Raw genomic sequence first — 13,824 nt, forward strand, 5'->3', positions numbered from 1 at the left:
GATCAAGGGCTACCAAGTTTGTTTAAATGTATGACCTTGAATCATATTCAAGGTCACAAGGAGCAAATATGTTTAAAATATTTCAACAACTTGTTCTGAATAAGCAAAAGGCTCAGGATGTTGATATTTAGTTAGTAGCATATGCTGGGATCAAGGACTACTATGTTTGTTAAAGTGAATGACTTTGACTTATATTCAAGGTCACAGGGGTCAAATTTGTTTAAAATCTTTAAACAACCTCTTATGAATAACCATGGGTCCCAGTATGTTTATACTTTGCAAGTTGCATCCCGAGATGAAAGGCTATACAATGTAATGACTTTGTTCGACTTTCAATCACAGTGGTGAAATGTTTTAAAAAAAATTAACAGGGTCTTTTAAATGAATTTTAATCACAAATACTGATATTTTGCCTGTAGCTTTATTTTAGATCACTTTTAAGGTTACAAGTGTGAGTTTTATACCAGGTGAGCGATGCAGGCCCATTGGGCCTCTTGTTCAAGGAAACCAGTATTTAGTATTTTTTAAATGTTTCTTGGGACACCTTCAGTTGTCCCCGTTAACTATCATATGATCATGTTTGATTTTATTGTATTGATTGGCCATCAGTTCAGACAAGATGATAAAAAGACAGGGAGGCCAAAACAGGGGAAAATTCAATACTACTCTAAATGAGAATATTTGGCCATGAGTACAAAATTAGCAACACAGGCCCTCTTGGCCTTTTGTTTTGTACTAATTTGTAAGCTTTATGCTGGAATCTGTTCCCACAATGCTCTACTTATTGTAAAAACATTTTGATATTTACGGCATGAGATAAATTTTACATTTGTATGCCTATGTGATGATATGTGTTGCCACTTTGAAAGCAGATGAATGGGTCTTTATCAAATATGTACACCAGAGATGAAAATATATTATCATAGCGCTATATGTTTGTGCTGGTCTTTCTGCATGATTTCTTAGGACTGTCACACTGCTAGTTGATCATGAGATGTTCTGTAAAAAAAACCCACAGCTTTTCTTTGTAATTATGTTATGCAACTGTAGTCCAATTTTAGATTAGATGATAGTCATTGACACTCAAGTGTTGTCTCTTGTCAATCAACTTCACTTAAGCTCCACCCCCTGTCTAAGTCTCATCTCTATCAAACACTTTAGATACACCGTCTGTCAACAAGCTCCATCCTCTGTCAATCGACACTCAAGCTCCACCCCTTTTCAATCAACACTCAAGCTCCACCCCTAGTCAATCGACACTCAAGCTCCACCCCTTTTCAATCGACACTCAAGCTCCACCCCTTTTCAATCGACACTCAAGCTCCACCCCTTTCATTCAACAATCAAGCTCCACCCTCTGTCAATCGACACTCAAGTTCCACCCCTTTTCAATTGACACTCAAGCTCCACCCCTTTTCAATCGACATTCAAGCTCCATCCCTTTTCAATCGACACTCAAGCTCCATCCCTTTTCAATCAACACTCAAGCTTCACCCCGTTTTAGCTCACATGGCTCGAATCCAATTTATTTTCTGAAGAACTGATAAATGACGTATTTGAACCCTTTCACCCCTAGGTAACTTTAGTAGACTCTACCACTCATTTATTAGGATGACTCCATTATGGTCTACAGTGGTGAAAGGATTAAAGTCCCAGTGGTCTTATATGTCAGAAACACCAACTGACTTCTACTGCTGACCAGAAAGGCCTAGAGTCAGGATATTTGTCGAGTAGCCTTCTGGTATTTAACCCAAAAACGTTTACAAAATAAAATGGCCTTGACTTACTTTCAATGTCGCAGGTGTCAAATATGTCAAAAACTTCCAACAACTTCTTCTAAAGAAAAAAAACCATATAGTCATAATACATGTATTCTAAAGGTAATTTTTTGCATGCAGTTCACAAAGATTGCTAAAAGAACCTTTATTTATATTCAAGGCCACACAGGTCAAATTTGTTTGACCAGAAAAACCCTAGAGTCTGAATATTTTAAAAGTTTGAGGAATACATGGTATTCGACAAATTCAAGGTTCGTCTGATCAGGTTGGATGACAAAATTATATCGCAGATAGATAGTTGATGGAAGTAAAAATAAGTTTAATCAAGATGACAATATTTAAGAAGATATGAAATTGCTCAATGATGAAAACATAACTTGGTATTAAGAAAGGAGTAAAATAAAGATGTTGAATATATGTATATTACGTACTTGTTTTTACCAGTAGACATAATCCGCCATACTGTTTTCGGCTACGTATTTGTTAATTTTACACAAAAAAATAAACCTGAAATCATCTTCGATAATTTTGAAATGAAGAAATTTTTTAATACCTATGATTATAATGTTCATCAATAACAAAATTAACATCAAAGATAGTTGAGAATCTACTTCAAATTGCTATGCCAAAATATGGTTTTACCTAGCCAGTGAATTAACACTTCCCCCTAAACATGGATGTCAAACATTAATATTGTCAGGAAATAATGAATATTACAAAACTTGTTAATTTCAGCTACAACAGGGTAACGGTACAAGAACTTAATGAATCTGCCATTAATCCTCTAATTTTCTGACATCTGGCCACCACTTGTATAAATAGAATGAGTGAAGAATGCAGTCTATGGCTCCAGGCGTATTGATGGCTCGCTGTATGTGTGATACACAGTGCAACCACCTGTTGGACAAATGGATAGGTTAACTACTAAGGTTTTGATTGGTCAGGAATAAATCAGTGTTTGAGGAACATAGGGTATTCGAGCAATGTCAGTTCAAGTAATCCAAGGTTAATTTACAAAGAATATATAAGAACGCGGCCGGGACAAAACAAACTTTTCAAGGAACAGGGGGGATTCAGGTAATGCGAGTCTAGTAAGTGGGGTTTCACTGTAGCTTACTTTTATTGATTACCTTAAACAAATAAGTCAACTTGTGTAAATACGTTGGGGAAATAAAAAGTATTGCAAGACAAAAACAAAGCAACAAATGTGCGCTGAATCATTTTGGGAAAATTTATAAGTCCCATTACATCAATGATATTGTTCCATTAAACCAATAAAATAATAGAGACTTCTACTATTATCTTGCACACCCCATCACTTTACACATGTACAGGTGAACAATACAGGACCTCTGGGCCTCTTGTTAAACATGGTTCTATTTACCACTGTTACTTTAATATAAATAAAACCTTTTTCACTCGCTCTTATGTTTAATAACTGCTTTTTTCATGTTCTTACTGTTCTTACGGTAAAAACTTGCTTCATTAAAAAGATGGCATATTAATTTACACATGTTCATATGCTCATATATTAATATTTCCACTCCAAAAACATATTTCAGCAAAATAGAAAGTGTTCTAAATTGTAAACATTTGAACTTACAAAGATATCTGCTGTCCTCTTTATTTGTTTGTTGTTGCTATGATCATACTAGAATGTGGAAAGCTTGTCACATGACTGTCACATGACCTTGCTACCTTTGTAGGGAATCTGCAGACCAGGAAGCTTTGTGGGTTCCACAGGACCCCTACGTTATGGACAAAACAGAACTTACCTCTACGGACACAGTCCAGTCACCTCTACTGACCAACAGGTACCAAATCATCTTTGAAGGGGAGGTTCTATCTTTTGTTGCGTAATGGATTTTTTTTTTATTTAGATAATGTTTATGAAACCCTTACTCAAGGAAGTTGGCAGCAGATATAGAAATGGGATCCATCATTGTGTCCATCTTTGTCAACCCATGCCTCCATGAAGCAGGTGAAGAAGAAATGCTTAGTCCATATATCACCTAATATAAGAACTATATGTATAATATCTGCATCAATGATGCACCTAGTGTTGACTCTACTGATTGCATGTTGCACATGCTGAATTTGGCCGTCATTTATACTTCAGGCACGACTTATTTATATCCCCTACAACAAAGTTGTAAAGGGGTATACTGGATTGTTTTATCTGTCTATAAGGCCACCATTTGCCCTACCCCTCCCAAAGTACTGCTACAATTTTAATGGTACAGCTCACACTATCATTGTCTTTGTGTGTTTAGCTCACACTATCATTGTCTTTGTTTGTTTAGCTCACACTATCATTGTCTTTGTGGTTTTAGCTCACACTATCATTGTCTTTGTGTGTTTAGCTCACACTATCATAGTCTTTGTTTGTTTAGCTCACACGATCATTGTCTTTGTGTGAATAGCTCACACTATCATTGTCTTTATGTGGTCAGCTCACACTATCATTGTCTTTGCGTGTTTAGCTCACACTATCATTGTCTATGTTTGTTTAGCTCACACTATCATTGTCTATGTTTGTTTAGCTCACACTATCATTGTCTATGTTTGTTTAGCTCACACTATCATTGTCTATGTTTGTTTAGCTCACACTATCATTGTCTTTCTGTGTTTAGCTCACACTATCATTGTCTTTATGTGGTCAGCTCACACTATCATTGTCTTTGTGCGTTTAGCTCACACTATCATTGTCTTTATGTGGTCAGCTCACACTATCATTGTCTTTGTATGTTTAGCTCACACTATCATTGTCTTTCTGTGTTTAGCTCACACTATCATTGTCTTTATGTGGTCAGCTCACACTATCATTGTCTTTGTGTGTTTAGCTCACACTATCATTGTCTTTGTGTGAATAGCTCAAACTATCATTGTCTTTGTGTGTTTAGCTCACATTATCATTGTCTTTGTGTGTATAGCTCACACTATCATTGTCTTTGTGTGTTTAGCTCACACTATCATTGTCTTTGTGTGTTCAGCTCACACTATCATTGTCTTTGTGTGTTTAGCTCGAAGGATACGACAACTCAACCGGACCTGCCATCATCTCAGACGACCTTGACCTCCATGCTGCCATCAGTCAACATCACCACGGATACCAACCCTCTTCTACAGGAAAGGTATTAAGTCATGACATTGTAGGCCCTCAGTGGCATCAGTATGTATTAATATCATTGTGGAAAAGAGGGTGTATAAACAAGGGAAGGATAACAGTGTTAATATTGAGATGACAGTATGTTACCATTTGAATGACCATGTGTACAAGATCAGGTAGCTGGAGAAAACTCAGTCATGGTAAGTGCACTATCCACTCTGCTACACCACCACCCAATGGAATAAGAGAACCTCCGTGACTACCCAATCCACAGCAGTGAAATCTACTCTTGGTAAATTCATGGATATACAGTTGTATTTGCCCAAGACATCAGATGTAAATTAGTTTGTGATAGGATTGTCTTGTACATTTGTTTGTGAATAGGTTGTTCTGGTTTGTTTTTATACTGATTTAAAAAATCTTAATTGAAATCAATTTAGATTATCTGGTGTGTTATGTCTCCTGACATGTAGGTTTACTATTATAGGAAGGTAGACGTGTCCCCGACTGGTTCTGGCGAGAGGAAGGAAGAGGACAGAAACAGGTAAGACAAATAGTTCTCCCTTACCTGACCCATAGATTTACCTGGGGAAAGCTGCACCTACTGCAGCACTTTGAAAAGTGGAAACACTCATACATTTGAAGAAAACAATAACACACAACTCTCCATAATACAAGAACTGAAATAAGGTTGATACTAATATCTGTTAATTTTTGTTCCCAGCGAGTTAATGCCACTGGTTTCCCCGTGGTTAGTGAAGGGTTCAGTGGCTACCTTGGCGCCGTCCTGGGAAGGTACAGCCAGCAGCATCAAAGCAGACCTACTACCAGGAGGGCTCCAACCAGGGCCCACAGTGTCAACAATCCAAACAGCACCACACCAGATACAGACAGAGGAATCGACCACAGGGCAATCCACACATCAGAGAACAGACAAAAACAGGTGAGGAATGCTGCTAGATCAGTCCTTCAGTTTTTCTTCAGGATATACCTTCATTTAATTTAGGTTGGGTTGGAATCAGCGAGTCCATTTGTAGGTCTGTTTGTAATCTATTTGCCAGAGTGCTCTCAAATTTGACCTCTGTCAGTCAAATGCTTAATGTTTAGGTCACTGGCCAAAAGCTTCTAGTCAAGAATAGCTGAATGGATTTTAACTTAATTGGTTTTGAGCATTCTGGACCAAGGAGAGAGACTACAGTAACGCATCACAGGTACCAAAATGTAATTATATCCCCGCTTCAATGAAGTTGGGGGTATATAGTACTCGCTTTATTTGTGCGTGCCTGTAACTGTCCATCTGATACATCATGGGACGGCAATGTGTAGCACTCTAAAATTAGGTTGGTTACTTGAGTATAGTGAAACCTACAGCTAATTGAAGTCCCGGTGGGTTACCTCAGTATTGTGGAACCTACAGGTGATTGAAGTCTAGGTGGGTTACTTGAGTATACTGGAACCTACAGGAGATTGAAGTCTAGGTGGGTTACTTGAGTGTAGTGGAACCTACAGGAGATTGAAGTCTAGGTGGGTTACTTGAGAATAGTGGAACCTACAGGTGATTGAAGTCTAGGTGGGTTACTTGAGCATAGTGGAACCTACAGGAGATTGAAGTCTAGGGGGGTTACTTGAGTATAGTGGAACCTACAGGTGATTGAAGTCTAGGTGGGTTACTTGAGTATAGTGGAACCTACAGCTACTTGAAGCCCCGGTGGCCATGGGTTACCTCAGTATAATGGAACCTACAGCTAATTGAAGCCCTGGTGGGTTACTTGAGTATAGTAGAATCTACAGCTAATTGAAGACCCGGTGAGTTACTTGAGTATAGTTAAACCTACAGGTAATTGAAGCCCTGGTGGGTTACCTCAGTATAGTTGAACCTACAGTTAATTGAAGCCCCAGAGGGTTTCCTCAGTTTAATGGAACCTACAGGTAATTGAAGCCCTGGTGGGTTACTTGAGTATAGTGGAACCTACAGCTTATTGAACACCTAGTGGGTTACTTGAGTATAGTTGAACCTACAGGTAATTGAAGCCCCGGTGGGTTACCTCAGTAAAGTGGAACCTACATACAGGTAATTGAAGCCTCGGTGGGTTACATGAGTATAGTGGACCCTGCTGGTAGTTGAAGCCCCATTGTGTTACTTGAGTATAGTGGAACCTACAGCTTATTGAAGACCCGATTGGTTACTTGAGTATAGTTGAACCTACAGCTTATTGAAGCCCCGGTGGATTGCCTCAGTATAGTGGAACCTACAGCTAATTGAAGCCCTGGTGGGTTACTTGAGTATAGTGGTTCCTACAGGTAGTTGAAGCCCCGGTGGGTTACTTGAGTATGGCCTTTTATGATGATCTTACAGTGATTACATAGTTAATTCCTGGTTTATGTTTCAGGGACCACCCATATGCAGAAATCACAGTTTCCCAAAACAAGGAACTAAACGAAAATACCCAGACACCTCCCCCAACCTCAGGAACATCTTCCTCAGTCACGACGACAACACCAGACTCTGGAATCCACAATGGGCTCGACACATCAGTGACGTAAGTCTATAACTACGGTATAGCTCCTATAACCACTGAAAAGTATAGGAAATGTAAACCTGCATATTTTATGCCTTCTGATTGAAAGTTAATTAGAAATATTAACAGAGTTGCACAAAATTTCAACCTCACAGATTTGTTCCTTGAAAATATCATTAATGTTTCAATCCACGATAGTGAAACAATATACAGCACAATGCATTAAAAGCATGTTTATGAATATGATTTATGCTCTGCGTCTATGTATATGAATGATTTATGTATGCGTAAATTGTTCTAAGTGTTTATGTCAATCAGGAAATAAAGTTCAAACTTATTTCTTCCAGAGAGACAGAACCACAGACGTCCCCGTGGGTGGTGAAGGGTTCACAGCTAATCCTGGTTCCAGGGTGGAACAACACAATGGAACCTCCCAACACCAACAACAGTCATCAACAGAATGGGCAGGGCAAACTAACGGACAGGTGAGTCAATCTGTAATGATCTGTATCTGTAAATTCCTTATGTATTTAACAAACAGTTAATTACCTGCACTTGTATTATACTGTAACATATTATTGGTAACATATTATTGTATTCTTGTTTATTTAAAGTGGGATGGATCCCTCCAGGAATTCTACGTCTGAAGCTGATAGGTAACATAAGTGTTTAGAATCAAACTATGTGTACTTCCCTAAGGAAAGGATCAGGTGTTCAACCCACTCAGAGGACATCAAATAAAACATGAATCAAATGGTTCATGGCTCTAGGGGATGGCTGGTCTACTGTGGATCCTGATTAATTTATCAAGGAAGGGGCTAAACTGACCCTTACTCTATGTATATAGGGTTTACAGCCAGTTATCCCCACCAGAGCCTACAGGATCAGCTGTGCATGTCTGGAGGAGGGAACAGATCACCTGACCAAGTTTCCTTACACTTGGGTAAAAGAGGATTGGTCAGGTGTCCGGAGAAACAGATCTTTTGACTGCAGATCCTTACCCTTGGGCTCACCTTACTTTAGGGATAAATTCCATAGGGTTCTCTAGTCTTGGAAATGAAGGGTAGGTACCCTACACCAGGGTTAACTGCCATAGGGTCCGAGTCTAAATCATTACCTCATTTTTATACATCTATTACCGTAATTATCCCAAACCTACATACAGAGCTATCTGTTATCCACTAGCTACAATGAGGCTGGTTGACACTGTGATGGTCACAGCCTCGCGTTCATTGTTGTTACCGTATCTACGTAGTCAGGACAGAATAGTAGATGCAAGTCCCACACAACAGAGATAAACGGTAAGGCATATACATACTGAATTATTTTCAAAAACACAACTATTTACAACATGACTGTTGACAAAACACATGTTTGAATGATTGAGTTATCTAGGGTATACTATTGACCAATCACAGTGCTTATTGGGATACATGTTATCTGATTGGTTGACATTTAATGAAGTGCTTACCAAATTGTGCAAGTAGGGAAGTGAAGATTGTGTTTTTGTGTGTTTTAACGTGTAAGTTATTAGGGTTCTGAAAGTATTATTTCATATGATGAACATGATTGGTATTTTATTTAAAACTACTGTATATACATATCATCATCATGTCAGAATCTTGTGTGTTGATGTTTTGTCCTGGTGTGTCATCTTGTCTCAATGTTACAGCTACTATTGTAGATTTATACACTTTACCTGTTACTAGGGGCCCAGTCCAGAGAGCGAGTGTAAAATGGACCCTGTCTCCGACACACGCACATGTATACACAACACACATGGAGGCGTGTCCTGAAACAACCTTATCTGTTAATAGGACGTTAAACAAAATATAACCAAATCATTCCATAATTTGATCTCGGTTCAGAAGAACCCCATTTCAAGATGAAATTTAGGGAGGGCTCAATACTAAGTATTTTGTTGTCTATTGACTTTTGAAAGTTTTCTATTCAATTTGTATACTTGCCAACTTTCACTATTTTGGAGGGAACTCAATTTTGGACCCTTAAATATAACTTTCCAACCAGTGAATTTGCTAAACTATTCCTATATTTTAAGATCTTGAGATTTCATCTGAGAGAACAACTTAAATTATGCCATTTTAACGTGTCGTTTTTTCCCTAGGGGTATATACAAGCATTTTATTTATGTTTTTATTATGAGCATAGGGAATAACCACCATGGAAGTTTTAAAAGATTGGCAAATATGAATTGTATGATGTAAATAGAAAATTGATAAAGTGTATCTAGAATGAATCACAGCTTCTAATTGACATCCACTGTTTTTATTTGTTAAATCATGTTGAAATCCACACCGGATTTGGTCATTGATCAATAATCTGTAAATCACCAATTTCTGCCTGCCCTCCATCAGATGATGCATGTTGTAGCTAAATGATTTTTATTGTACAGCGGGTCGACTTTATGTAACTTTTGGTTTTGTCTCCAAATCATGTTTGTTACTTATATATACATTTTTTTGGGTGTTCTGTCTCAATTTTTTTTAACTAAATAAAGGAGTTATGATTGTGAGCATTATTAAATATAAATATTAAAAGCTTTGAACTATATGTTGAACATGAGAAGATTATTTTAGTACGCTGAAATCCCAATCAACCTGGACATTCAACTTTACCAACAAATTGTCTAAACGGCAAGAACTTCAACTGAAAATATCATTTCAATTAAACTCTTCTTGGCTTAACAAGGAGTTTTGTCACAGACCATGTGTTTTTTCACTGATGATCAATTCTGTCACTGACAACAAGGTCTGTTACTTCAGTGCAATATTGTTTGATGTGCTATTGGTGTCAAGTTTTGTCGAGTCAGTAAAAACGTCCTTTGCTAATAGTTTCAATAGAATATTCCTTGCTTTTTATGTTAACTAGTTGGGTAACATTGAGTCGACTGTATTCAAATATTAATACTGAGTGTAAACAAGGTATATCCTCTCTAATTTTGTAAAATATGTTTCAGTGGTGATAGAACCCATCACAAGATTAGCTTCAAATAGTTTTCCTCAGACATGCTTGTCTGTTGTTTTATTCTGTAAATGTCAGATAACAAGTAACAGGTTAACTACAGCAGTATTTGTCTTAGTGCTCATGATTCATGCTATCCCGAAGGCAGTCACTTGACAATTTGTTACAATAACTTTTATTAGCTTAATTATCTTGCCCAGTGACCTTGTGCCATCGTTCATTGTCTGTCTGCACAGATGTCTGACCTTCATTTAAAAGATGACAATCCAAAGTTGCTAAAAGCATTTTGACTACATGGCTCTTACATGTGTCAAGGGAATTCAGCATTGTGAACATGAAAAGTGTGGACCCTAGGAGGTTAGAGGGGCTGGGTCCAAAAGTGTGGACCCTAGGAGGGCAGAGGAGCTGGGTCCAAAAGTGTGGACCCTAGGAGGGCAGAGGAGCTGGGTCCAAAAGTGTGGGCCCTAGGAGGGCAGAGGGGCTGGGTCCAGAAGTATGGACCCTAGGAGGGCAGAGGGGCTGGGCCCAGAAGTGGGGACCCTAGGAGGGCAGAGGGGCTGGGTCCAAAAGTGTGGACCCTAGGAGGGCAGAGGGGCTGGGTCCAGAAGTATGGACCCTAGAAGGGCAGAGGGGCTGGGCCCAGAAGTGTGGACCCTAGGAGGGCAGAGGGGCTGGGTCCAAAAGTGTGGACCCTAGGAGGGCAGAGGGTCTGGGTCCAAAAGTGGAAAATGTTACTCATTTTGTAAGGCTACTGCTTATGTACAATTGAACAACGTGACAAGAAGCATCCCAGGACAAAGGAAAATCACTGTTGTATAAAGGAAGGGTGTGCCCCCCCTGGAGACAGAGATTTGGATCTCTGTGGTGTACAGGTCAGGGTGTTGATATCTGTTAGAATTGACTATCCACCAGATCAATTCCTGTTAATGTCCTTAATTTGGATTATTATTTTAATTCTTTGAGTAAATAAATCATCTGAGGGGGTAACCACAGTCTATGTAAGTAGAAATCTTTCAGCCTCTTGTCTAGTTCAGATATCAAAAGGAACAGGTAGGTAGTACAGGCCTGTCTGGCCTTTTACTGTCTGTCAATTTGTGTTTTTTTTATTCAGTCCCATTATACAAAGTGATTTTGATGATAAAATCTACCGACTTTTGTAATTTTACTATGAGCTCAACATGTAAATATTCTGGAGCACTGGTATGATATGTGATTTGATATGTGTTGAGATTAATAGAATTTCAGTGAAATGTATGTTTGCACTATTATTGTGATATCATTACAGTGTGTTATTTTTTTGAATACTTGAGTAAATTATTTTTTCTTTTTTTAACAGCCAGTGAAATGGCAGAGATTTCAAAATATACATGTGTTTAGTATAATAAATGATTTTAGGAATATTAGAAATGATAATGTTTTCAATTATCAAAGGGTCTTAATAAATGTTGATTCAATAACCTATGGGGCCCATTTAATATTATATTTATAAACACTTTTATCCTAGTGCCGTATTATATCCAGTTTCCCTGAGTAGTGGTGGTTGGTTATCATAATTATCAAACTCAAGTTGATCTATTAAAATTTGAAGAGACAAGGTTTGACCGAGTCTCTTTACAAATTTTAAGTCAGTTAGCAAGAGTTATATAAATGAATTGGTAACGAAATTATCACAAGTATAGAACAATTTTTATTCCATAATACATTTATTATTTAAGAAAATTACAAATGTAAACATATTTCTGTTTTTACAGGGCAAAACACTGAATTTTGACTTCACAAGCCTTCATGATATTTTCTTTTCCTGGTCAAAGTTTACATATAGTTCATGAGTCATAATGGTATCACACCGAGGGTGTTTATTACACCTTTTGAGAGTTTTATCATGTTATAAAACACGAAATAGGGGTCTTAATATGTGTATCTGTATAAATCACCCACACTGCTATGTCTAACACTGTATTTATCACCCACACTGCTACATTGTATTTCTAACACTGTATTTATCACCCACACTGCTACATTGTATTTCCAATGCTGTATTTATCACCCACAATGCTATGTCTAACACTGTATTTATCACCCACACTGCTACATTGTATTTCCAATACTGTATTTATCACCCACAATGCTATGTCTAACACTGTATTTATCACCCACACTGCTCCATTGTATTTCTAACACTGTATTTATCACCCAAACTGCTACATTGTATTTCCAATGCTGTATTTATCACCCACACTGCTATGTCTAACACTGTATTTATCACCCACACTGCTTCATTGTATTTCTAACACTGTATTTATCACCCACACTGCTACCTTGTATTTCTAATATGGTATTTATTAGCCACACTACCCTGTCTAACACTGTATTTATCACCCACATTGCTACATTGTAATTTTTAACACTGTATTTATTAGCCACACTACCCTGTCTAACACTGTATTTATTACCCTTTTCCCTTTTCTTTTTTCCCAGAGTGCAATGAGAAAAAATAACTGAAAACATTGATTTTGTTTACTTTATTTGTGATTCAACTTAAGCTAACAGCATTTACAATGAGATTACTCCATTTACAAGATGCTTTATATAATCCAGGAGCTTACTCTCTATATGTTGTGTGTTACAGTGTATTTGTGAATGTCTTACCTCGATTTCCTCCATTACAAGAGTTCCAAAGAAGCACCATATCATCAACATATACAATATAAATTAGATACCAAGTTAATACATCTTACAGATGATCATCACTTCATACAATATACATTATACATGTATTTAAAGGCAGACTTCAATTTCTGGATTCAAGTAGGCCATGCCACTTTAGCCTCTGATTGGCTGAGATATCAATGGTCGAGCTGGGGGGTATAAGTATGCCAGTGACTCACAGTTCTAGTTTTAAAATTCCTTTTTGGGTTACCCAAAATGAAAAACATAAATTCTGCCAAATATATGTTTATTTCATGAAAATTTTAGGTTTTTCTCGTAATTCTGTTTGAATGTTATATTAGACTTCAAATTCTATAAATAGCCCGTAGTTGAAATAAAATTGGGTTGTCACGTGCCATCGTAATATCCTTATAAAATGTATTATGACGATATCATGCTCATTACTGTTCAGGTGTACATATACATGTATTGTATGCTGACAGTATTTTAATGTCTTCCTTTCCGATATTTTATATTTGATGAGTGATAGACATTTTATGTGGGTCAGATTGTATAACACAATTTTCATGTGAATATTAAAAAAACAACATTTAGATATTTATAGATTTCTCTGTATGCCACATTTATGCTTAAAAAGTGTTATTATTTTTTCATAAATTTGTTATTTATTTTTATTCTCATACTGACAAAACATGATAATGAATTTATAATGCTACCTGTAGGGAGTATGCAGTAGTATAAAGATGAAAAAAGTCATCCTTATTTT

General features: G+C 37.3%; 1 protein-coding gene across 2 annotated transcripts in view; it reads left to right on the forward strand.

Annotated features, from left to right (window-relative positions):
* LOC110461530 (patched domain-containing protein 3-like) overlaps positions 1-11,519 on the forward strand; it is an 86,159-nt gene extending 74,640 nt beyond the window's left edge. Inside the window, exons 19-26 of one of the 2 annotated variants that reach the window (XM_021515029.1) lie at positions 3,485-3,592; positions 4,802-4,912; positions 5,375-5,431; positions 5,612-5,830; positions 7,278-7,427; positions 7,754-7,891; positions 8,021-8,062; positions 9,116-11,519. In XM_021515029.1, coding sequence (XP_021370704.1) covers positions 3,485-3,592; positions 4,802-4,912; positions 5,375-5,431; positions 5,612-5,830; positions 7,278-7,427; positions 7,754-7,891; positions 8,021-8,062; positions 9,116-9,242 — 952 coding nt within the window. In that variant the 3' untranslated portion in view covers positions 9,243-11,519. Of the gene's footprint in view, positions 1-3,484; positions 3,593-4,801; positions 4,913-5,374; positions 5,432-5,611; positions 5,831-7,277; positions 7,428-7,753; positions 7,892-8,020 lie in introns of both variants that reach the window. The other variant, XM_021515031.1, reaches the window with a different exon arrangement.
* Positions 11,520-13,824: the final 2,305 nt, after the last annotated feature.

The sequence above is a fragment of the Mizuhopecten yessoensis genome, unplaced genomic scaffold (genome assembly GCF_002113885.1).
Source record: "Mizuhopecten yessoensis strain PY_sf001 unplaced genomic scaffold, ASM211388v2 scaffold10635, whole genome shotgun sequence".
In the NCBI taxonomy this organism is placed as follows: Eukaryota; Metazoa; Mollusca; class Bivalvia; order Pectinida; family Pectinidae; genus Mizuhopecten; species Mizuhopecten yessoensis.